Below are 26,302 nucleotides of genomic sequence, written 5' to 3'. Positions count from 1 at the left end.
AATGAACCCCTCAACTGCTTCATTCAAGAAAGAAGTTAAAAGGACACTGACAAACACATTTCTGCTGTAGAACGCATGAACTACACTCCAGGACAAGATTTATCCCTTAGTCTGCACGCATGCTACTTTCTCGCAGCCTATGTTCTTATTTTTGGGTTGTTGTCACCCTGCTGCAAGCTAGACTAAAAAGGAACGCAGAGGGGATTTTTTGGCACAATGACAAAGGACAAGGTTCAAGCTAATGACAGCTCACTCTACACCCTTTAAGTTCTTAAAAATATAACATTTCCTTTAGCAGTTTCAAACAGACTGGAAGGAGGAAGAGCTGGAGGACACAGTGTCTAAAGTATTTCAATTCAAATAAAGATACAGTGGGGACTCATGTTAACAAAGTATGTTGAGCACAGAAAAGAAGCAGGTTAACACAAGAATACTTACCGCTGCAACTGTGCAATCTCTTGACTAATTTCATCAAGTTCTTTCACCCCAGTAAATTCTCCAGACCCAACAGAACTCGAACTGTCCTGCATAAAGAAATATATCAAATGTGGGTTATATTAAAGGATACAAATCATAATGTTATGAAAATCCACAAAGGAAAACACTGAAAACCACTGGATAACTGTCCTCCTTTGACACAGAACTTAAAAACTGCATTCTCAAAAAAAAAAGAATCTAAATCCATATGAGCATGCATAAATAGTATTTATTTCCGGCAAAGTCTAATTCTCTCATAGGTTAAATAATTGAGTTCTACTCAACCAATTGTTTAGAAGAGAAGGCCCTTGTTAACGTAGGAGGTAACAGATCCAGGAAAGGGAAAATTAAGACCAAGAAATACATGACTGCCCGGCTGCATATCCAGGATCTCATTCCCCTCCACTCCCAATTGCTCACACATTCCCAACATTTGTGTCCACAATGGCCCATCAAAAGTGAGCACTGTCATTGTGTAAAGTTGGTGGATATATATGAATGTAGGATTTGTACAGCATGACTGCTGTTCAAGGGCGTAGAGTGATGGGCTTTGTGGTGCAGGGAGGATCAGGCAATCAGATCTGGTATACGCAGGCTGAAAAATCCAGGGTTTTAAATTCTTATAGAAGTAAAGATGTTTAATAAGGCTGCATATTTCAATAGGTAAGAAGTACCCGTGATTAGAGGCAAGCAGAATTCAGGAAGGGCATGTCTGAAGCAAGGGAGAGTGAGCAGATTCGCAGAGCAACAGCATGGTGATTGGTCAATGTGTTGCTTTGGCGCCATATTGACAGTTTTAGCTTTGTGGAGGATTAAGCGTTGAGGACATGTGTGCTTTGCTTTGTTGTTTTGAGTGTGGTATTCTGAGAGTGCAGACCACATGTGTTGTGAATATGTGAAATGGAGTGAACGTATACTGTTCCAAATGAGAGTGGCTGATTGCGTAGGATGAATCCATATGTCCGATAAATGTACCTTTGATTTTCGAGTGAGTTCTAGTTGTATAAGGTAATTCTGTTGAAAGGATAAGTTGGGTTATGCCCACAAGTGTGGTTACGGAGTGCGAATACAATGTTACTATGTTGTAGGACTGCAACTGCTGAGGGGAGCTATAAACTATTGTGATTGTTAGTGTGTATGATAAGATGTCATGCTGTAGCTTGTTTTCTGCTAGGGTGGTGGTGTGCAAGGCTGCCTTAGGCTATTGTGATCGTGGGTCATGTTTGGCATGTTCTTGGTATGTGACAGTATTTTACCATTAGATAAAGGATCTGTGATAGGCTGACATTTTGCTCTATGAGGAGTGGGTAAACTGAGTTGAGTGAAAGTACACTTGACAAACTGTGTGAGAGAAGTAAAGTGCACCTGGTTTGGAATATGTTTTTACATGCTTGTTCGTCCTAGGATTCAGCAATCATCTGACGTTAAAAAAAAACAATGTCAGAACAGTGAGCAAAGCTGGGCTGCAATCCATCTCACTGCCCCTAGGCCTGTCTAAGCTGACTGCAAGACTGAGACAGTGCAGCAGCAGTAATGTAGTACAAACAGAGGCAGGATTAAAACTATCAATACAAATCAGTGAAATCAAACAGTTTTGTTAATGTTTTGACAAACCGCTGCTAGCACAAGCATGCAGCATTCCTTTAGTTAATCTGCAGCTACTCACACGGCGCATTTCTGTTAGTGTGGAGATCTCACTTCCTACTGGGGTCAGGTACCCTGACAGAGTCTACACAAGGAGGAGTGTGGGGAAGAGAGACAAAGAGACCAAAGACAAGGGAGAGAAAGAGAGACAGCAAGTAGTAGTTAGTCATTATAGGAGCTGAAAAGGAACCACAGGACTGGAGCAACATCCGTAGATTGGAAGCATGTAGGAGATAGCCGATTTACACAGGTCCAGTATCTTCTGGAAATACGTTTGGGCATGGACATGTACAGAAAAAACGAATTTACCTATTGCTTCTTGAACCCAACGTAATTACTTGTTTTTTTGTGGCATAATTTACACAGACTCCTGCCCCTCAATAGATTCTGGAAATTCCATTGACAAGCATTTTTTTTTGTTAAATCTCTCAATGTCATAAAACTATAAATCATGCAAGCCACTGAAAGCAGCACATAACAGGAGTACATTAGTTGAGCTACAAGTGTGCAAAGAGTGTGGATACCCAGACCCTGCAAATGTTAAAATTGTCCTGGGTGTTTATGTCTTGTTCCATCCTTTTACAAATCTAAAAATGTCCATTACTTAGTACAGAGTCCAAACCCACTGGTGATAAAGTGGGATCAAGCTTGAAACTGGGAAAGGGAGTAATTGAAAGAAACAAATGTTGATAAGATGCAATTAGAGACAAAGGGGAGAAGATAAAGAGGATGAGAAAATGAAAGTAATCAAAACTCTGTTACAGAACATAAAGTTATTTCTTTGCTATAGTTTATAGGGTCAGTATGTCTCTTATAAGGCACTCAGGAGTGCAATTAAACACAGTAAATTTCCCCAAATATAAAGTGAATTACTAATTCCACAAAGTGCTATTAAAGGTAATAAAGTGCACCCATGTTTAACCGAGGCAGCATGTTGGGAGCATGTATCTGAGTGTATGCGAATCATTTTTGGCACATTATAAGAGTCGTGGAGTGACAAACTGAAATGTAAGGGACATTCTTTATATCACTTTGGAGTCAGCTCTGCCATGAGACACAAGACAGAGGTACACATCCATGCATCTTTCTTCCAGTTAACAGTTCAGTAGAAACCTGCATCTCTTTCACTGTGCTGGCCACTTCAATTCTGAGGTCTGGCACAAAGTGCTATATTCTTATTTTCTACCCTGGCTACTCCTCTCATTTTCTTGACAGGAGGGGACCGAGCCTCTGCGCCGAATCACTCAAAAGAGGAATTGTGGCAGGGCACTGTGGTCCATTCCACAACACTCTACAAACAGCCTCAGAGTATCTCATTGATATTAAGAAGCATCATATTTAATAATTGTACTTTTACTTCTCAACTTGTCTGCAGATTAGGTAGAATATAAAATCTAGGGAATTAAGCTAGAGAAGCTTCACAAATCCTTACGGTGGGGGGAGTATAACTCTACCTAAATGGTCACTATGCCTTCATCAGAGAGAAGATGTTCAAGGGGAAGAAACTATTACAAAGATAACAAGGTATGGACTTTCTGGACAAAGCCAAATTCATGGGCATTTGTTTTACTATGAAGGCATCTTCCTCCCATTTGCAAAAATGAAAAACTCTAGGCTGTGAGAGCTGCGGCGTCCCTGGAAGCAGACACTGGAATCACACGAAGATGACTTGGAACACTCTACATGAATCTAAGCATCATTGTTTTCCGTGAGACGTAACATGACCACATTTACCTTCAAAGGCAAGGGGAACCTGTTAAGATGAGGCATGCAAGAATTGCAAACACCTTAATTGCACGTGCATCATAAACAAATACTCACCGCTACTGGGGTGCTCCGTTCTCCAGGGGGTACCATATCTGGGGAGAGGACCTGGGGAGGGTCAATCCCCTTGCTGACCTTCTGTTGAATAAAGTGCATAGCGAGAGCAAACTGGTCTTTGCTTAGCTTGCCTGTTTGCCTGGTGTCGGCCAGTGCCCTGTTAAGAATCGTGCAATTGTCATTAGTTTTGTTTCATTTTGTATTATGTGTTTAAAAATAAACAATGCATAATTTAACAGATCCAGCAAAAGCAGACACAAAGCAATGTGTTCACACTGCTCCATGTCTGTTACTCATGCACAGAGTATTATTATTCAAGTAAACAAGTATTCAAGCTAGATCACTAGTCACTATTTGCATTCTGCCTATGGCCCAAGATTTACCACTAAACTGGGCCTGCAAAGAACCATGACCTCAGACTGTCCACCAACCACAACACTGTACCTACAGGCCAGGCTGGTCACTAATAAGGTCCCATTCTCTATGTTGTTCAAGGCTGTCCACTAAATGTGTTATATTCTCTCCACTGTCCAAAGCTAGCCACTAAACAGCATGTCTAAGGTCGGAAGCTATTAGCCACTAAACATTCCAAAGCACTTCTACGGTCCGAGGATATTAGCCACTAAACATTCCAAAGCATCTCAACGGCCCGAGGCTATAAGCCACTAAACATTCCAAAGCATCTCTACGGCCCGAAACTATTAGCCACTAAACATTCCAAAGCATCTCTACGGCCCGAGGCTATTAGCCACTAAACATTCCAAAGCATCTCTACGGCCCGAGGCTATTAGCCACTAAACATTCCAAAGCATCTCTACGGCCCGAGGCTATTAGCCACTAAACATTCCAAAGCATCTTTACGGCCCGAGGCGATTAGCCATTAAACATTCCAAAGCATCTCTACGGCCCGAGGCTATTAGCCGCTAAACATTGCAAAGCATCTCTACGGTCCGAGGCTATTAGCCACTAAACATTCCAAAGCATCTCTACGGTCCGAGGGTAGCAGCCACTCAACATTTCACAGAATCTCTACAGTCCAATGCTATTAGCCACTAAACATCTAGCAGTGTCTCTCTGGTTCAATGCTGGCCACTAAACTTAGGGAGGGGGGCATTTTTGTCACATGAATTCCATTGTATTATGAAACTTGGGCAAGTGACCAAATGCTTTGCAAATGAACAACTCTGAGTGGGAGAGTAACAAAGACTTTTAATCCAAGCTCTCCATCATGAGTATCCTCATTGAATTTTTAAATATAACATTACTCTCTGTTCTTATGAGATCTACAGAATTTTCTTAAGAGAAAGCTTTTTTTCCAAAAGCAATATGAAACAAGCATTACCAAATGCAACACGTCTGACTTACGTTCTGAATATATTCCTGTAACGAAGAGTAGGCCTCATGGTAGCGCCTTTACACCATGCTTTAGGTCACTTGATAGTCATAATGCTAATTTATTTTAAAGACACAGTGTGTAAACATGTAACCATCTGCGATACGCAAGCCCCCTGTCTAACTTATTGGATGGCATTAGCACTCAGAAACAGAAATCTGCCAGCTGCCAGATGCTAAAAAGAACATCTAAAAGCAATATTCTGTATTCAACAACTTTCAATAAGAATTAATAATAACATTTAAAAACACTACCTGAAAATTACTTTTGAATTCTCCCATTTAAAACAAGAACAGCAGGAGTAAATGCACACAGATAGGTGTCACCTTCACAATAATATCTGACACTTTAAGTCAGAAGGCTGTTACCGTTTTCCAGGCTGCAGTGCACGCTCAATTACTTAATTTTGACAGGCCAGCCAGAGAGAAAGAATCTTAAATCACAAACTTCCTAGCAATTCTCTTGGTTTTTCAGGGACAGAGGTGGGTTGTTAATGAATTCAGCAATGACATCCTCCATGGAGAACTGGGGTTAGCAGTAAGTAACTTTCTCGTTTCCATCGTGGAGGCCAAACTGACAGCCATAAGCACTGAACAGACTGGCAAGTTGCTTCCCTACACACAAAGGAAAGTAAGGCAAGTGGCTTTGGGGGTTCTATCGAGGTTGAGTGAACAGAGATTTGAACACACAAATTTCCAAGTAGGTCTGTTGAAACTAAGCATTAGTGTCCAGCATGTATACACTAATCTTAAAGAGGCCATCTCCAAGTTTCATTAACACAGGTGATTTTCATAAGAGCAGTAGCAGCTGTTGTAGTGACCACTGCCACTCTCTTGCGGAGTGGACTCTAGGTTTCCCTGGAAAACGCTTGCTGGGCTTATCGCACCAGATAGTAATGCATGATACTATTCATTTGGTTAAAGGTTGTTGAGAGCTAGCTAAGGCAGTGTAACTAGTCTTACAAGATAAACGGTTTTAAGAATTTCTACTTTCTTGGTATTTGAAATACATCTGCATACATTTCTCCCACAAATATTGAACTGCACCGAGCAACAAAGTGGTGCATCAGATTATAGGTTTGCGGAGTGAGTACGTAGGTATCGTCAATCACTGGATGAAGGCCACAACAACAAGGCTTCTCGGACCACAATTAAGGTTGGAGAAGATAAAAGGAGGAAGAACCGCCGTTAACTGTTTAAAGGAGAAAACTGTGCAGAACAGAGGTCTGGCTGCTTTTCCCTTGTACCCAAAAACTAGTGGTGCTCTCTAGGGTCAAATCAATCAGTCTCCTGTGTTCCCAGGGAAATAAAGCACTAGAAAGACAACTTTAGAGAAGAAATGGAAGGTGAGCTGGAGATGGGCATTGTGCTGGATTCCTGGCTGAAGGACATAGAGCATCTTTACAGAAGCAGGCTAGAGAGAATAAAGACCATTGCTGGGTATAAGACTACACAGAGAAAGAGTGAACATGCAGTGAGAGAAGGAAACAATACAGAGAGATCACAAATCAAGGGGCTGCAAGGACAGGGATGACAGTAAAGCCAGGGAGAGACAAAACACATAAGGGGACGTGTCTGCATTGTAAGCAAAACAAAATCCGCTTGCAGAGTTCTTTTTCACATTACCACTACTTTTTTAGTTGCACAACAACCTCCGTCTATGACAGAAGTGTTAATCCAAACAAATTTGCCAGTTAAATTTGCAACTTTAAAAAATGACCATTATTATGCAGCCAGATTCCCTCCAACTTTTCAATTGAGCTGCTTCTCTGTTAGAAAGACCTTCTGAGAAAAACTAGTGACTGGAAGTATCTCCAGCTACAAAACTGGTCTTCTTTTTAATAAAAGTATGTTTGAAAAAAAATGCAAACCCTGCCTTTCTTGTCACCTTTGTCTTCTATTCCCTGACACCTGCAATGTAGCTCCGCTTGATGCAGAGTGAAAGACAGGTGTATTCTTTACTTGTGAAACCAATGGTGGAAAACAAAAATCAATAACCTGAAACCCTACCTTCTCTTGTAAAACAAAGCAACATCAAATACTAAACAATAATTAAAGTTATTTTTTTAAGAAAGGTTTAGTGTCTGTTTGAATTAAATCAAATTTATAAAAAGAATGAATTAACAAAGTGAGCTCACTTCTTAAAAGAAATGTCCTAATCTAAAAGTATGCAAAGGCGCGGATAGGAAACCATCTTTTTATAGTTATTCTTTCAGTTCTCACTTAAAACTGTTCTGTTGCAGGATACTGTGACAGAGTCTGGTGGCTGGAAAGATTCAGACCAGCAGATAAGCAGAAAGAAGAGCTTTCAATGTCACTTTTACTTCTACAAAAGAGGTTCAGCAGGGCGGAACCGCCACACCAGCTGTGCCCTGCACAAGGTACAAGTAACGGTATGCTAGGAACTCAATTCGGCCAAGTAGTCTGGGCAGAAGCATGGCCACACCTGGCAGTGCAGCAGCTCGCTCGCACACCGTCTGGTTTAACCATTTAACTTCATCTGCTGCTGGGGCTTCCAGGTCTCCAGTTATCCATTTTAAGACAAGCTTGCTGTACTTTGTTGTAACTATTTGGAATATAAATTAACTCGAGGTCATTGTGAGAAGTTGGCCTGGTGTATGATGTTCACTAATCTAGTGAGCACCTTGTACCAGTCCAAACAACCCTTATGGTGATTGGTTGTAAGTCAACCCTATAGACAAGCTATCCTAGAGGTAGCATGGACATAAGCAGTCTTAGGCTTAACTCAAGAGGGCATGTGAAGCCAGCTGTTTTACCATATGCAATCCTTTTAATACCAAATGAAAGGACACCACACAAGTTAAATATTATAAAATATATGTATTTATTACTAGAATAATCCTCTGTACTCTTTATGAGGCCAGAAGCACAAGCGTTAAACAAAGAACTTCATATAACATACAAAAGTTGCACAATTATGGATAGGCCCGGTGGCCCCTAAAACCATATACTAAAATAGTGTTATAAGAACCACGTCACGAAAAATGGTAAGGCCTAGGGCCTTGAGAATCGCTGGGGCTACACTGGACTAACAGTAGTTAGGACGTGGGAGGCCCACAGGATGTGGGTGCAGTGTCTAATGCACACGCGTGCACCAATAGAAGTCAATGGTGCGTAAAAGTTAGAAAGTTGCAGATTTGGAAGTCTTCCGACTGGATTAGAACTTAACCACTTTAAACTAGGACACTAGTGGTGTAAACCACTACAGGAACACCGGAGTACTCGCGTTACCTCACCCAAGGTAGCGGGTGCATAGGTGTCAAAGTGCGTCAGGTTTCTTCGTGGAGTTCTATGGAGCCTGGAGATGAAGATGCTGCAGGCGACCAGGAGAGAAGAGTTGGATCCAAGGGTGGATCGAAGATGTAGAGTACCTGAAAGCAGAGGGGACAGAGTCTGAGTCACTAGCCAGTGACCAGGATGGAACCAGGAAGGAACCAGGCGATGTCGGGCGCAATCAGGTGGTTGTCGTGAAGCTTGTCTCCGCGGCCACGTGGACCAAGAGGTATCGACGATGACCTGGAGCTGGATACGGACTGTCCCACGAAGGCTCTCGCTGTCGGCGGTGTCGGCTTCCGGATTGGAGTCAACAGGCCTTGGCAAATGCAACCCACACAGGAATCGAAGATGGCTTCTGGGTCAGACCAGCAAGGTCTGATGGGCTGCTCCTTTTCAGGGGAGCAAGGGCCAGTCTGGAGCAACCAGACCAGCGGTGTAAATTCAAAGGATCGTCGTCGTAGAGGCCACTAGCCAACGGGCAAGTGTCCGGACAGACGCGTCGAGCAGGAAAATGCAAAAGGGCCCCACGCGGCACTCGGTGAGTGTGGAGGGGTGATCTTCGGTGCAAGAGCTGCTCGGGGCTGGGGCTTCTCAATCCCCAAGGCACAGCTTCGAGGGTGCCTCAGGAGCTGCACAAGAAGCATTTCGCTGGCTTTTCAAGATGGCTGGTCCCACGTCGCCTCCACGGGTCTCAGAATTGCTGTGGCTGTGGATCGGGCTGTTGGAAGTCTGGGAGTCTGGTTCTTGTCGATATCTGTCGCTCGATCTCTGGCGGGAGCAGCGGCAAAGCAAACCTTGGAGCGCTTGATGGTGCCTGTTTGCTCAGGGTGGTCACTCCTTGACCACAAGGGGGATTCTTCAGTCTTCTACGTCGGGTAGGATGTCGAAGGGTCCAGAGTTTCGTTTCAAAGTTTCAGTCAGGATTATCTAAAGTCTATGGACACAGCTCCTGCCTTTATTGCAAATCAAGGGGCTGGATTACCTGCTAGGTCCCTCCTATGGGTGCGACCCAGGAAGTGGGTGGTTACACCCCTTTCCCTTTGTCCAGTTTCGCGCCAGAGATGGGGCTGGAGTGCCCCAGCACCGGTTTAAACTGGGCTATGCATGGGACACCTTGTGTGCCCCAGGCAGTGTCTAGTTTCACTCGCCCTCCCTGCCTCAATCCACTATCTCCTGTCTGGGGTGGTGTTAGCACCTCCCTGTGACAGGAAACCTTTTGTCCAGGCCTCCCCTGCCGGAGTATCGGTCAGCAGCAGGAGGCCAGACTTGTGTCTGTGGCAGCAGCATCCATTTTGTGATGCTGAGGCTCTGGTTAGTTTTAACCGCGTTTACTGTTAGCAACATGTCTTCTCCCTCTAGAAGGGTGGAATGCTACCCCCGTCGCCAGAATTGGCGAGGGGGTAGTATTCCAAAGCGTATGACACCTTACACGACATGTTTCGATAAAGCCAAACCAAAGATAGCGTCTAACCGTGAGGATTTGAATGCACTTAAGAGTATATGTTATGGCAATACCCTGGAACAGCTATAAGGAAATGGTTCCGAAAGCTGCAGACAGGCTCAGCTCATGCTAGAGCACCATTTCACATAAAACCAAGCACTCTGCCCCCAGGATTGTTAAGGCCTGCCATAGGAGTGACTTATAGGTGTATATGTGTCCAGATATAGGTTTAGACATAGGTATACTATATCTAAGCAAGGGGTGATTACACGACCTTGCCCCAGCTGAGTGATCAGCCAGTTGTGTCAGTTTGGATGGCCAGCCAGGGGTGGCAGAAGATATGCTGCAGGCCCTGGTAGGCCTTGGATGCACCTATGCCCTGGGTACCTATAGTACACTGTACAGGGGCTCATAAGGTGACCCAATCCCAATTGGTGATGTACCTAAAGTACATGGTTATGAATTTAGAGAGAGAACAGCAGGGCTGTGGGTCTGATTAGCAGGCCCACAGACACATTAAGTCGAAAACCAATGAAGCAAAAAGCAAACAATGGGGTTACCATAGGATAGCAGACCCTACTCTCCTACAGTCATGTTACCTTGTGTGGCTCCCTGAGCACAGTACTTTATGGTTGTATATGAAAATGTCAATAAAAAATAACAAGTAATAGAAAAACATCTGCTGTTAAATACGAACGCTGATATCTTGCCGTCCCATTCCATCAATATAGATCGCTGCACAAAATTCTACTTTGTCACTACTGTCCTGTTGCAGAATGTGCAAATGATCATGTTTTTCGGGGATCTGATAGTTATATTGCTGCATGTGGGACAAGCAGACTGGAATACCGAGCCCAGCGTTCCAACTTGATCACACCGGGGGACAACTGGTTCAAGATACTCTTTCATTGCTTTATCAAAGTACCCTTACCTTTCAAAACTATAAATATTCACAGTCAAGCTAACCCCTACTTTCCAACTTGTGCATCCATCTTCCCTTCTGGCACGTCTACACCAAACAAAAACATTCCAAATAAACGTTTCATAGCAATGTATTTCAGCTCACCAGTCCATGCTCAAGCTGGCCACTGAAGTCTACACTGTAAGCTGACCAAACGCTGCAGAGGCGATTTCAGTGAAGTCTGGCACTCTACCAATGAAAATAACCTTCCTGCAAATTGTTAAACTGAAGATATGCAGAATATGTTTGTTTCTTATAATTGTAGGGTTGCGTAACCTTAAGTCAGGTTTTTAAGGTACCTTGCTCTGAAATCTAATAGGAATTTGATCAAGACTTTTAGAGACCAACTGCTTGAGACATGAGCTATGAACTACAAGAGTCACCATGAAAAACAAAGAGTTCTAGAATCATGAGCCGTTTCCATGGTCAGCCTTGGGTCCCACCAACTACACTCTGAAATAAAGTCAATATTTAGCTTTTGAAAGTGTTTCATATTTGGAAAGTGTGAGCCAAAAACTACCAACTTAAAAGTGGCAAATGCTAAAGTTAAAAAAAAGAATTGTTGGCCGTTTGCAAAGTCTGAATCTAAATTGCAGAAAATAATCATATGCGGGGGGCAGAGCTTGCTTGAGACCAAGATGGACGCTTGAGTCTCGAGCTCCACTAAAGCTGGAAAAAGATCCTACAAAATCCTGACGCGGAAGGGGGCATACAATTCTGCGGCTGAGCTGCGGAATACGTCTGCACACGCTTGTGCGATAGCGAGGAGACGCAGGACCTGTGACTGGCTCCTGGGGAGATAACCTGGAGCGCGGCTAGGCCCAGAAGCATCGGCCTAGATTCTAAGACCTGCCCCGTGACGTCGCCTTGCGTGCGGCTGGGCCCTGCGCCGAAGCCCCGAGGAGGCGGAGATCCTTCGCGAAAAGAGGCGGAGCGAGGGAATCACTTTACTGGTAGGTGACAGCACCCATAATAGACCCCTGCTGCATTACCCTGCCTGAAACCTTCCTACGGGAGGAGGAGGTGGCGAGACACGGCCGGGGCTCGGCCCAGTGCACGGGAGGAGAGAGATCGGCTGCGGGGGAGGTGCGATTACTCCCAGAGGCCCGAGAGATGTGAAAAGGCCCGCAAGAAGTCGACCTGCAACTATCTTTGTGCCCCCATCTAGAGACGGCGTCACAGTGGTAAGGGGCTTCTCCCCGGTCCTGCGGCTGCAACGGAACAGCCGGTCTCATACATTACAGTGAGGCCTAATTCCAGAGCATGACTGGCTGACCGAAATCCCACATGGAGGCGAGGGAGCAGGTGGGGCGCATGTGAGTGCTACATTGGGGGCCACAGAAGCGACAGGCGAATCTGGAGTGGAGGACCACAGCAACCGCGGGAGAAGGCGTCAGTGCGAGGGGCCCTCGATGTGGTGACGAACAGTGCTGTCTAGGCGCAACGGAACAACCAGTGATCTGTTCCACTCGCCAGTGGTGCGCACGGGAAAGACTACTGAGGCGATGCCTGGTATACTGCTAGCAGCCCCAAGTTGCTTGGAAAGACTGGCGGAGTGTGGGGAGCGTATGAGCCTGGAACTTAGAAGTGTCGGCAGGATGGGGAAACCGGACCGCGTTCAGTCCAAACTCCCATTTGAGCAAAAGAGCGCAAAATCTAAGGACAAAGCGGCTGAGGACGGTACCAGGTCCCCCTCCCCGGAGGAACAAGATCAGGACATTAAAAGCCTATTGCTATCCATGGAGAAGGGACTACAGGAAGGTATATCGTCGCTGGGGGCCAAGATGGATGCAATGACGTACAGGCTGGACAGAATGGGCGAACGACTCGACAAGCATGCGGAGCGCCTGGACATGTTGGAAAGGAGGATTACGGAGGTCGAGGAGGCGCAAACCACTATTGATGCTGGTCATAAACAGCTGGGAAAGGTGATGCAGCTGCTCCAAGATAAGACCGAAGACTTGGAGGCGCGTTCTCGGCGCTGTAAGCTACGCATTGTAGGACTTCCTGAAACGACCCACACCGGTAAGATGGAGCCATTCATAGAGAGACTACTAACGACCCTGTTAGGGGCTGAGGTGTTCTCCAACATGTTTATAATTGAGAGGGCGCACCGCTCCCTAGCGCCGCAACCCAAACCAGGGGCCCCGCCAAGACAGATAATTGCAAAGTTCCTTAACTATAGGGACAGAGACGCGGCCCTACGAGCAGCTCGAGAAAAACAGACGCTAACATACGAGGCCTCATGTATCTCTCTGTACCCAGACTTTACTGCCAAAGTTCAAGAGGCGAGGAAAAACTTTCTGCCTATGAAGAAGCAACTGCGGGACCAAGGCCTGGAATATGCGATGCTCTACCCGGCAAAGCTTAAGGTCAACAGAGACGGTCAGTCACACATCTTCACGTACCCAAGAGCGTTGCAAAAGGCGCTGAAGGACTGGGCGAGAGGGCAGAGGAAAAGCCCGGACCTTGCAACAGCAGAGGGAGCCTGTGGAGGCGGCATGGATGAACAAGACTAAGTGACTAGTAGCGCAGGTACTGTCCTGAATTATTACGGGGGCAGAGATTGGGGCACCTGCTACACAGAGAGAACGATGGGCTGGGTGCTGCAGACATCGGGAGTCACCCCTGGTGCGGACAGGACAGATAGCTGCCGGCTGGAGGTGCGAGGCGAGTGTCATGTACTAAGTTTGTATTGTGTCATTGGCCGTTGGACTTGAGCAACCTCCACCCACATGTGGTGACACTGAGGGGGTAAGAGCGAACGGGGAGGGGGGGAGGGGGTTGGGTTGGCCTGGGATTTGAATGTATCGCGACCTAGTTGGGGGTGGTCTGCTGTGGGTGGGGTTGGGAGCTGGACTTGGGGAGGAGGGGGGGGGGTTTGTTGGTTATGTTTCTAGATGCCAGAAGTTACAGAATTTCAGTTCACCTTGCTACCAGTGAAGACGGTGGTCCATTATGGTTAGTGATATTGGTTTATGTGAATGGCGCCTGAAGACTTGGTGCTGGATACTCGAAAGGAGGCACTTAGGGCTATGACGTGGAATGTCTGAGGGCTGAATGCCTTTAGGAAACTACGGAAAGTTCTGAATTACTTGCAGAGACATCACATAGATTTAGTGCTGCTGCAAGAGACGCACCTGCCAGATAACAGCCCAAGGTTGCAAGCCAGGGGCCTGAAGGGCCAGAATAATGTAGCGGGCTTCACAACACATGCACGGGGGGTACTGACCTGGGTGAACCCAAAATCGGAATACTCCCTGAGAATGTTATGTGCTGACCCAGGGGGCAGGTACGTCATATCACGCTGCACGGGCAAGGGGATGGACATGTTGGTGGTTAATGTCTATGGCCCTAATTTTGACACTCCTGAGTTTTACCGGCGTTTGGCCGCAGTGGTGCGGGACTTTACAGGCCTTCCAGTCGTTTGGGGAGGGGATTTTAATATGACCAGATGCCCGGAACTGGATAGATCGAGTGGCCCAGACAGAAGACAAGCTCTAGCAGCCAGGGAACTAGATGGGTTATTAATTAGTGAGGACCTCACGGATGTGTGGCACAGCTTATACCCGGGACGAGGGGGTTTCACGCACTACTCTGCCTTTCATAACATCCACACACGTATAGATTATTGGCTGGCCTCCTCCCGACTTTTCCCCCTAGTGCGCAGCTGCCAGGTACTCCCCAGAACTCTCTCCGACCACTCCCCGGTTCTGCTGACACTCACAACACCACAGAGGATGATTACCCCCATTGACATGGAGATTCCCGCCTTACTCGCTACAAGACGCACAATTCAGAGAGGAACTACACAAAGCGATAGAGACATTTTTTTACATTAATATAGGGTCCGTGGATAGTTTCTCTACGGTTTGGGAAGCATTTAAGGTTTACATTAGGGGTGAGGTTATGAGTAAACACTCGGGGTGCTCCGATCCATCCGACAACGTCTGACTTCTCTGGAGCGGCAGGTGGCGGACTATGAGGGACGACTGCTAGGTAGTGACTCAGAGGACACACGAGAGAAGAGCTTAGGAAGCTAGTAGCTGAATATCAGGAGGAAGCGGATGCAGAACTGAAACATCCGGGGAAATACGCGACAGCTAGAGTGTATGGGGAGAGGGACAGGCCGGGCTCGGTACTGGCCAATATGGTCAAGCAGCAGAGGCGTAGAATAGCGGCTACGGCCATAAAGATGAGGGAGGGTGATCTACTTACGGATGAGGAAGAGATAGTTGATCGATTCAGGGGCTATTACTCGGAGCTCTACTAGGCGCAGGGGTCGAGCAACGAGGAAGCGATCCAGGACTACCTGGAACACATCAAACTCGCGTTTTTATCAGATGTCCACAGAGAATTCTTAATGCTCCCGATAGAACATAACGAGATTCGTGAGGCCCTCAGTGGAATGAGAGCGGGGAGGATGGCCTCACGGTGGGGTTTTTTACGGCATTCCTGGACTTGCTGCTGCCACATCTCTCTGCCCTATTTGCGGATATGAGGGAGGCGGGTGTGATGCCGGCTTCAATGAGAAAGGCACTGATTGTGACCATCCCGAAGCCGGAGAAACCTCCGGAGGAATGTAGCTCCTACAGGCCGCTGTCACTCTTGAACGTGGACACCAAAATATATGCGAAAGTACTCGCGACTAGATTGGCCCTGCTAAACCCGGAGCTGGTGGCACCGGAACAGGCAGGCTTTGTGATGGGTCAGAACATTACATACAACTTAAGAACTGTGTTTGGAGCTCTCCAGCACATCTCCCAGGACCGGAAGGCGATAGCTGTATTTTTAGATATGGAGAAGGCCTTTGATTCGGTGGTGTGGCCTTTTATGAGAGTGGTTCTAACGACGCTGGGACTAGGCCAGGGGTTCTTACAGATGATGGCAGCCTTGTACTCTTACTTGACAGCTCGTGTGCGCCTTGGGAACCGTGTGACGGACCCGATCCCTATCAGGAGAGGCACTCGTCAAGGGTGCCCCTTGTCACCCACACTCTACGCACTTGTGGCGGAACCGCTAGCCTGTGCGATGCGGGAGTACCATAGTCACCGAGGGCTAAATTTTCCCGATTATCGCTTGATCATATCGACCTACGCGTATGACACTCTTATGTATGTCCAGGAGCCGGAACAGAACCTGGCGCCACTCTTGCGAGAGGTGGTGCGGTTTGGGGCTCTATCAGGGCTAACGGTTAACTGGAATAAATCTATTGCTTTTCCTCTGACCCCGGCTACGGAGCAATTTGAGATGGAGTATCCATTGAGGTGGACCACAGATTCGGTGCGGTATCTGGGGATACAATTGCACACTGATCCGGATGTAGTTATGAGAGAAAACTATGGGACTGTCATGGCGAGACTGGAAGACAATGTGAATGTCTGGATGGGCCTCCTGCTCTCGCTGATAGGTAGAATTTCGATCATGAAAATGATCGTATTGCCTAGACTACTGTATCTCTTTACTAACATACCTATGGTCTTGTCGAAATGCTTCTTCAGTCGCCTTAAGTCCTTGATGATAAAACTGGCATGGGCGGGGAAGCAAGCTAGGGTGCAGTGGAGCGTCATGGTGTTGCCATACCACCTCGGAGGTCTGGGTGCTCCGGACTTTGAACTATACTTCAGAGTGGCGCAGGGCGCGTCTGTTCATAGCTGGATACATGGCAAGGAGAATGTGCCGTATGTCCAACTTGAGAGACTCTATGCGGCACCTAAGCCGCTGCCAGCTATAATATTTGACCCAGTAGACCGACGCACAGGATTGCTGGACTCACTGAACTCACCTAGACACGCATGGCAGGTTCTACTGCAATGCTACTCCGGAGCACTTCTGTATTCCCCATCGAGTGGATGGCTTGGCTTTTGCCGTGCTTGGAAAAAGGTGTGGTCACTGTCCTGAACGACTTGGGCATAACTAAGGCTGGCGACATGTTCGAAGGGGGGGCACTTAAAACGTTTGTTGAAGTGCTCCCACCAGAAACGGAGCCCACTGGACTACAGCGATTCCAATTTTACAGAGTCAGAGGGGCCTGGCGGGAGCAACTGCGTGATGATTTAATGGAACCGGCCTAATTGTTGGAACTCACGCATGTGATTAAGACAATTTCCCCCCGAAAAATGGTTTCCACTCTGTATAGGATGACCATTACAGGTTGAGCGACAGGGTATAGTAGGGCACGGCTCGAGTGGCAACGTGACTTGGGGATGGCAGTTGACGATGACATGTGGAGATACTGTTGCACTAACATGAGGCGGATTTTCCTAAATGGGAGACATCAATTGATACACTTTAAATTTATCAATAGAGTTTATCACACCCCGGAGAGAATGTGCTGATTTGGCCTGCGTGACGATGCGACTTGCGACAGATGTGGGGTAGGTAATGCAGGGTTCTTACACTTATCCTGGGAGTGCCAGGGGGTGCAGCAATATTGGGACAACGTGTTTCATACTATAGTTAAGATAATGGATGACGTAATAGCCCCATCTCCTGCCCTGGCCCTGCTGGGATACTCGAAGGGACTGCCCAAAGCTCAGAGACGCTTAGTGGATATGGGACTGTTGTTAGCTAAGCGCAGGCTGGCTAGATGCTGGATGAGAGGCCCGCTCCCTAAGATAGAGCACAGGGACAGGGACTTGACCTATTGTTGCACTCAGACAGAGAATTACAGCGACCTTTTACCTCTGAAAAGCAGGCCCAAGAATTTCTGGGGGTTATACGTAGAATACAAAAGGCGCCTGGCTGCGACAGCAGAGGAGGAGGGGAGGAGCGAGGAGAGCCACGCTACTGGGCCACATGATGATGATACTTAGACCCCAGCTGAGGTGTGATTTAGAGTAGGCTGTTGGGGCTCATGTCAAATGGGTCTGACGTCACGTTAGGGGCCTCCTACAGACACAAAGCTAAACGGGCGCTAGCAGGACATATAGGGATACACCATAGGTTCACGGAGCATATTGTAGGGCTGATGGCATTGGTTGTAGTTGGGTTGTATAACTGTTTAAAAACAAAAAGGAAAACAGTGACGGCAATTTTTATATATGACATGCACCATAATCAGGGGAGAGCTACAATGACTTGTAATTAACGCCGCCCGACCTCCGGGATGTGGGCTGAAAGGCTGTGTATGACTAGTACATATATTGGGTTGCGCTGTCCTGGGTGAGGCGCGACACTCTCCGACTGTATGTAATGTAACTGTCACGGTTAAAAAAAAAAAAAAATCATATGCACTGCACTTCAAGGCACTGTGAGATTATCTGTCACAGCAAGTGAGCATGGCCTGTGGACAGCAAGCTCCACTGTACAACAAACCTCAAAAGTGAAGTGTCCCAGTCTCTGGGTCTTGGAGTACAGTACATCCACAGAAATACTGATACCCAGCAACTCACGACCTTTGATGATGAGATACCAACTTGGAAGGGTGAAGGTAAAGTTTAACAGTGAAGCCACAGGGGGAGGAGCTACGCTAGCAACCAAGATGGCCGCATAAGCTCCCGGCTCCGTCGACCTCCGTCGCTGGCGGATCTATCCTGAACTTAATCCTGACCTCCCGCCAGACTCCCGTGTGTCTGAATCGTCTCTGAGTCCAGGGGCGCAATCCCGGAGTCTTTATCACCTTTTTTGACGAAGTTACACCGTCTTTCATTTTCGGGCCTCCTCCAGACTGTAAGCCGGGGCCTCGAGTACTGACCCAGCCGGGTTTCAGTTGAACAACATCGGCCGCGGGTACCTGGCAGGGTCCGGTCCCATTGGAGTGACACAAATTCTCGATCCTGGTGGTGTTCTCGCGTCCCTGCGTATACTGGCCAGACGGCGACGAGACGTGGATGCCGCGGTGAGTGGGGGTCCGGTTCCTGGGACCCTGCTGCAGCCCTCGGGGTTCGCGGGGGGGGCCCCCGCTTTCGGCAGCGGTGTAAAGAGCGCACAGCCTGAAAGTCGCCAGTCGCCTTCGCCCACCCCACTCCAGTTGGTTTCCCTGGAGTAGCCGGCCTCCGGGGTTAAGGACCTGCTTTGTCATCGATTAAGCGGAGATGGATCGGACGACGTGTGGACCGACACTGGGGACCGTAATGGCCGCCATCGGGGCTCTTCACTGGCAAATGGAGGCTGCTCTCCACTACTTGACCGTACGCATCGAGACTATTTGTTCGAGACCGGACCCTAGCCCAGAGTCAGACCCGCAACATATGGTGACCCCCACGAAGCTTGATTTTATCCGGGAGGAGAACCCCGAGCATCGTTATACTCTGACGCCTATTGTATCTGTGCAACTACAGCGGCCCGCGACTGGAGCCCCTGACCAGCCAGCAAGCTCGGCAAAGTCATCGCCCTCACAGGACTTATTTCTTTCTTCGTTTCTGGAGACCTCCGTCGATATTCTTTGGATTGACTTTCGTATTTCTGATAGACTTCGAGACTTGACTCTTCTGACCCTTTCATGCTATATCGATTTTCTCCCGTTTCCACAACGTTTTGACTCTTTTCCTATTGTGCTGGTCCTATCGAAAAGGGTTTGTGTGATGGATCGTAGAGGCCAGGGTTGAACTTGACTGTTTTAATTCTGTACAGAGACTTCCTTTGACACTGCTGGGTGGTATCGGTGGGAGTGAGGGCCATATGGGATTCTGCTTTTCTGGCTTTGGTGCACTGACTGTGTTTGACAATGGGATTTGCTGCCTCTGTGATGTCTGGGGCTGGGTGGGATGGTCTTTTCTCTTTTGGTGATTCCCTATCAGTTTGCTTATAAGCCTTCTTTACCTCTCTTAGTACCATGGTAGGAAACATCTGCTCGCAGCGGGGGGGAGGGGAGTCCGGGAGCCTGCATCGTGTCGTACGATATTCCTCCTCCGTCTTTTCCCTTCCTTGGGGTGTAGTTTAGGGGGCGACAGGCACGCTGCTAGTGGGGTTAGGTCGTAGCCATCTGCAGGGGTGCAGGGTGGGGGGTTGAGGTTTTTTTTTTATTTTTCCTTTCTTTTGTTCTATGACCTATCTTTTTCCCTTTTCCCTTCTCCACAAGAGATGTGGCATATTCTCCTGAGCCTGTTGTTATGCATATTCGGGTGTTGAGTGTCTATTTTTATATCCTGTATCCTTGGTGGGCAGATTCTGATAATGTTTGCTTATGATAATTTGTCTTGTATTGTTTTGACCCAGCCCCGGCTGGAATTGATACTTTCCAGATGCCTACAATTGTATTGTATTTTTTCATTTCATCTGCCCGTTCGCCACTGTAATATGTTATACCAACGATACCCGAAATGTACATTTCTACTCTTGTGTTATAATTAATAAAAATATATAAAAAAAATAAAATAAAAAAAAAAAACAGTGAAGCCACACATCATGAGAAACAGAGAATTAAAGGCTGGTTCAGAATCAAAGGAAATTAAACCAGTATCTCACGATATGTTCTGTTGTTACGTACAGCTCTGTTATGGATAAAATCCTGTGGCCTGATTGCATAAAATGTTGGAGAAGAGTGAAATAAAAATAGGTCATCCCAAAAAAGAAAGTGAACTTGGAGGTTGAACAGTCTTAAATATAGATTCATGGCGAAGATCATGCAAAATCGACAAAATCCACTAAATGGAGAAAAAAATCCAAAGACTCATAACACTCTACCCAGCCTCGAGCAACCCAAGTCCTAGGTCTTGTGACCTCTAACCACACTGGATCAATAAATCTCAGAAACTGCAAGGTGAGAGAAAAATCAGAAGCTCCTGGAAAAACTGCACTTATTGTTGACTATGTAACGACTACACTGAGAAAGAAACTGAGAAAGAAGCCTTTGTACATCCACAGACAGCCCAGCCTCTAACATCCATTTAGGCCAGGTCCCAAGTGCATTTTATGTGCAATGGATCTCGGTCTAGGCACCCAGTGTGTGCACATACTACCTATGGGCCTGCTCCACGGAGACTGCTCTAAATTCATCTTTCATGGTGCTAGAAGTCTCTGTTCTTAACCACTTTCATGCTAATGACAAGGTCAGCTCGTCATGCAGTACACTGGAGCTGTGCTTATGACGAGCTGACCTTGTCATGAACAATGCATATCTGGAGATTTCAGTACCCAGCGGGAATTGCCTTAGCAGGCAAGGTGTTAAGAGGGTGGGGTAGCGAGTATTCTCACAAACCAGCAATGTGTGTGGTCTAGCTACCAGGAGAGAAAACAGTGGAACACAATCGCACAGTGTAGAAAAGGGCTGGACCACCATCTATTGAGGAAGAACCTGAGGACCACTGATAAGCGGGCAGACTAAAATGCATTTGTGTAATAGTGCCGAACACTGATGACTTGAATTTGCCGGTGAAGCCTGAATAAGCAGAAGTATCACCAGCATGTTGGACAAAAAGTACGAAAGGCCCAGAGTAGACCAATATTTTCAAAGCAATTGAAAATTTTCAAGACCTTGACCAATATTTGACAAGACAGGTAATGAAATACTTTTTTTTTTAAATACTGTTTATTGGTTCATTTAAGTTTGAACATTTAACCATAGCATTATTTAGCTTGCATATTTTCGTCCAAACAGATACAAAAAGTGTATGGATACAGAAAGGTTTACATCTATCATTATATCGACAAGTATACCAGTGTTGCAACGCTGATGATAACTGGGTCATACATTTGCATTAAGACAGGTAATAAAAGTGATTGTGTAATCTTCTTACCATATGTGTGCTAGGAGATTCTGAGGAAGGCATGACTGTATGAAAATATCTTTCACCTCGTGACCACTTACAAAGCCATCCTTGTCCAGATCAGTATTTAGAAAGATCTCGTCGTACCGGAGTTTGTCTGCTACTGGAACTACCCAATTTACAGCAGGCTAAAAACAAGAAGAGAATGAGTCAGCACCTAACAATCACGGCTACAAATGGTTTTCCACCTGTGAAAAGTATGTCTGGTAAAACAACATAAAATAATTCAGTGAACAATAGTGCACAATTTAAAGTTACCTATGGTGCTGTACATTCCGACAAATCGTTATGTACAGGAAGAGCAGAGATGGCAGTCTAACAATAGTTAAGAAAGGCGCTAGGTGTGTTAAGAAGTAAGCGGACAGGGCTATTGAGCAGCTTCACTGTACAAAACCTACAGTGGTCAGTGAGAATAGGTCAGTATCTGTCAACTTGTCTTGCTCAACCCTGCCCAGTGTCCGCCACTCCGACTCGCCTGGTTAACCCGGTCATACTTGGAAGTTCTATACTGCATTAAGCGGAGCAAAACGAGGCAGAGTGCAAGTCCACAGTGAGGAAGAAAGTTCAGAAACAGTGTAAGACAATACCTTTTACCCACTGATTGGGCATTCTCCCAGTGTCAATAACCAGGAGGTCACTGACAAACTGGGGTTAACATGCTCTTTAAGCTGCAGGGCTACTGGCTTGCTAAAACTACCCTGAATCATGTGAAAGTTTTTTGTACCTGGACGGGCTTCGCGGAGTGCTTGGGTGACAAGCTGCCAGCACTGTTCAGGCTGTTGACACTGCCATGGGAAGGTGTGGATCGAAGGCTGTCTTTTGGCGGAGGGCTGGCAGGGAGGACAGGTACGGCACCAGGGAACATATGTGCTTTCTTCCTCTTGGCAGGAGGGATAAGGGATTGAGGTAATACGGACGGCACTGGCTCCTTTTCCAGGGCTCTGTACACCAAGTGCATTGCCTGCAAATATAAGCATGACATTAGTTAAGTAACCTTGTATTGCATGATATACGCAGATTGGAAAGTTTAATTGAATATACAAAGAGAAGCGTGCTTGACAGTACATGACGGTGTGAACAAGTGTAAACCTCGGACAGACAAACTTAGAGCCTTCATGACAGTTCCTGCAATGCTGGAAGTGCACTGTGTCAAATCAGTTTGAAGAAAGAGACTTGCATCAGACAGGACTTGGTAGCACGTAGTGCAAGACACACACTAGGCATCATGTCCCTGAACTCACCCTCATGATCCCATCATGTACATTTGATATTTAACAGTCTTAAAATCAGACACCAGAAAGCAGGAAGAAAGGATATTTTGCACGACTCTCAGCTATTTCCTCGGGTAATATGGGACGCCACAAGGGATCTATGCAGGCTCTAAAGCCAGACCAGGTAGTTCCACCTTTGGAGGTCCTTAGAACTAATTTTTCTTTCAGTAAGTGTTTGGATCTCTGGGGGACAAGCCCCAGGTGAAGCCTAACCTCTGGTACACAGCAGAATGGCAGTCAGCTACGCAAACGAGGTGAATTTAGATATCTGAGGAATGCCACCCTTGACAGACCACTGGACCCTTCAGAGATCCTTCCCAACAACTGTGCCAGTGAAGAATGACGCTCTATAGCTTGACGCTTATCCTACTGGTAGTGCTGCTGCAAATATCCCCCAGCCATTAGGGCATGCCCTCTTACAGAGCTGTAATTTTGCTAATATCATGGACAGCACACCTGTGAAAGATGGCACAAGTTAAGCTATCAGAGAAACAAAAATGTTGTTTGAATTGAGGAAAGTATTCGCTTTCACAATATGAAGGTGGCGACACTGTGGAAGTCGGTTTCTGTAATACTCCAACTTTGTCTATGCTTTGACAATGGGTCCTTAGCCAACATTTTTGTCTTAAGATTATATGTGCAATTAACCTTTAAGTAACTTACCACAGCAAACTCCTCTCGATCCAGGTGTCCATCCTGATCGATGTCACTAAGGTCCCAGACCTAAAGCAGAAACAATGCAAGTCAGGCTCATAAAGCAACACAGAACCAGACTAACTGCCCACTGCATTGGTGAAAATTGAAAATAAAAGCAACATTAGTGCATGAACACACACACGCACACTTTGAACCGGAACATATAAACCCTCAAACACAGAATCACTGATGACGCAGAGAAGATAAAACATATATGTTATATATACGTTTCATCTACTCTGCGTTGTCAGTGATTCTGTGTTTGCGCTTCTATATGTTCCGGTTCAAACATTGTGAAAAGAGAAAACATACATTTCTCAACCACAAACACCAACAATATAAAGACGTGCCTAAGGTATGACATACACTGGAAGACATGTATAATGTTATCTGATGATAATGACTAAGTAGAAATTGATGCTTTTATTGTATGGTGGCTTGCAGATTACATCCAATGTTCATGTTTAGCAACAAATGTAATCATAAAACAATTTGAAAAAAGAAATAATGCTTCTGCCTCAAATGCAGGTTGGATCAAATCCGACACCATGAGCTGAAACCTCATATCACATCACGTTTAAAGAGAAAGAAATGACCTGCTTGATGCCCTCGATGCAACTAAAACGTCTTATTCTACGGAAACGTATAACATGGCTGTGGTACTTCTGCATGCATGAAAGTCTACAAACCTCTATTATCTATGTATTTTGTGCTTATGCAAACACTTAAATCCCTGTAGAATTTAAAAGAAATGTCCTGCAGGATATCTTAACCATTTGTGTGGGAGTCTGCATGGTACCATCAAAGGTCTTGGAAATAATGAACAGAACAGTTTGCCAAGAAAACACAATGTTTGGCAAGAAACACTGACTGCCCAAATAACTAAAAAGTAGTTTAATGTTGCAGGGGGCTTTTTGGCAAAAGGAAAACAACACTTTCAGTGTCATTAAAAAATACCATGGTTCTGTTTGAAAGGCAGTCTGTGAAGAGGCATATAAGTGCTTTCTTGAGAGCAGTGCCCCCTATGGAAGGTTTGCATTATTTTTCCTATGCCAATTTCTACCACCTCTACCCACCAATCAAGATTATTGTGCGCCAGAGCTTTTGATAGGTCAAACTAACTTTGATTCCAGAGTGAACACTTTCCTGTGGACAACATTTTAGTTATTCTTTACTACAGCCAGCTTTGGAGTGAGCAAAACCTGATAAATTAATTTACTAAGCAGGGAACTAGCCATCCACCAGCTTCCACAATCAAGCTCTTATACCTATAGAGAGAAGGGGTTAAAAGACAAGAAAAAAAACATTTGGTGCACTTACCCTTCCAAGGATGTCGAGAGGTAGTTTTGAGTTAATAAGAACTGGTTTCACTTTATCTCCAGAAAGTAAACCATTCACAGGCACCAGGCTTTCGAAAATAACATCGAATTTTGCTTTCTCTTCTACCTAGTTGGTAAGAAATAGCCTGAATAAGTAAAAAAGTGTGCCTGTGTAAGTTTCAAAAATAACAGTGACTAACACACTGACTGATTTGCTTCTAAATATATTACTTCAAACCCTGTGCAATTTCTACTACAAACTAAAAATACCTTCATCTATAGTGTGCTCAGTTAGATACAATGGACCTAGTGTGCATTTATGTTGGTCAAATGAGTTGTAAAGCAATCAAACTTGGTAAATTGAAACCTGATTTATGTTCATCCACTGACAGAAAACACTGAACATCGGTGAAAGTGGCTTTACAATGCATATCAACAAGGAACCTTTTCCCATTTTATTGGTGCATTATTTTTTATGTGCTTGACTAGAACCCACATAGGCATTATTCAGTAACAGTATGATTTCACAGGGGAGTTAGTTTCTAAAACACACACTGCAAAAGGAGCCTATATGCTTGCAGGAGAGGAGTGCCTTTATTTCTAGACTGATGTCAAAAATAGGTTTCTATTGCCTGTTTGCCTGTTTGTGTCGGAAAGGTGATTTTGCAATAAGAACGCCATGCCTTTCAGCTAAGACCTTCCAGCGATAGACATAAGCGGAAAAGTTTATCTATAGGCACAGAGGAAAGCGAGGAGTGCAAATAAGTCCTAAAGAGAGGATTTAAAGTAACATACGGGTAGATTTCATCCTAAGAAGGAGGCTCAAAGAGCAGCTTATCTCAGATTTACACATTCTACAAATCTTCCCAAAACCTCAAGTAACATGATAGCACCAAGAAAATCTAATAAGGCCAAATTACTGAACAAAAGTAAAGCACCAATATGGAGTTGTTGGCACAGTCATTTGGTACTATTTTACAGAGCATTTGCCATTTTTACTTTTTTGTTAACTATTCTTTGGGAAATGTCATATGTATAAAAATCCAACCATGTAGGACAGTCTGTTTTGATCTGCATTAGTCCCTTCATTTCTTGCAGCATGAAAACACTCCATGGATCTAAACACATTAATATCCTTGTTGTAATTTAAGCAATATGTTTGTTTCCCATCACAGATTTAATCTGATTTCTGTACCACTTCTCAAGTTTCCAATAATATAATCTCCCCTTTATGGTGCTTTTCATGTGACAGAATAAATCCAGGGGGTGTAATG

The 26,302-nt window shown here is 45.6% G+C and overlaps 1 protein-coding gene across 2 annotated transcripts in view; it reads right to left on the bottom strand.

Moving 5' to 3' along the window:
- The window catches only part of EPS15L1 (epidermal growth factor receptor pathway substrate 15 like 1), a 284,608-nt gene that overhangs the window by 186,482 nt on the left and 71,824 nt on the right, over positions 1 to 26,302 (bottom strand). The window contains exons 7-13 of one of the 2 annotated variants that reach the window (XM_078671329.1): positions 25,030 to 25,155; positions 23,677 to 23,736; positions 22,467 to 22,703; positions 21,713 to 21,870; positions 3,943 to 4,099; positions 2,144 to 2,206; positions 439 to 524 (exon numbers count right to left, since the gene is read on the bottom strand). In XM_078671329.1, the coding sequence (XP_078527455.1) occupies positions 439 to 524; positions 2,144 to 2,206; positions 3,943 to 4,099; positions 21,713 to 21,870; positions 22,467 to 22,703; positions 23,677 to 23,736; positions 25,030 to 25,155 (887 nt within the window). The remainder of the gene's footprint in view (positions 1 to 438; positions 525 to 2,143; positions 2,207 to 3,942; positions 4,100 to 21,712; positions 21,871 to 22,466; positions 22,704 to 23,676; positions 23,737 to 25,029; positions 25,156 to 26,302) is intronic. The other variant, XM_078671330.1, reaches the window with a different exon arrangement.

Source organism: Lissotriton helveticus, chromosome 12, assembly GCF_964261635.1.
Source record: "Lissotriton helveticus chromosome 12, aLisHel1.1, whole genome shotgun sequence".
NCBI classification, from domain to species: Eukaryota; Metazoa; Chordata; class Amphibia; order Caudata; family Salamandridae; genus Lissotriton; species Lissotriton helveticus.
The sequence above is the reverse complement of the archived record's forward strand: the minus strand, read 5'-3'. Positions and strand labels throughout refer to the sequence as shown.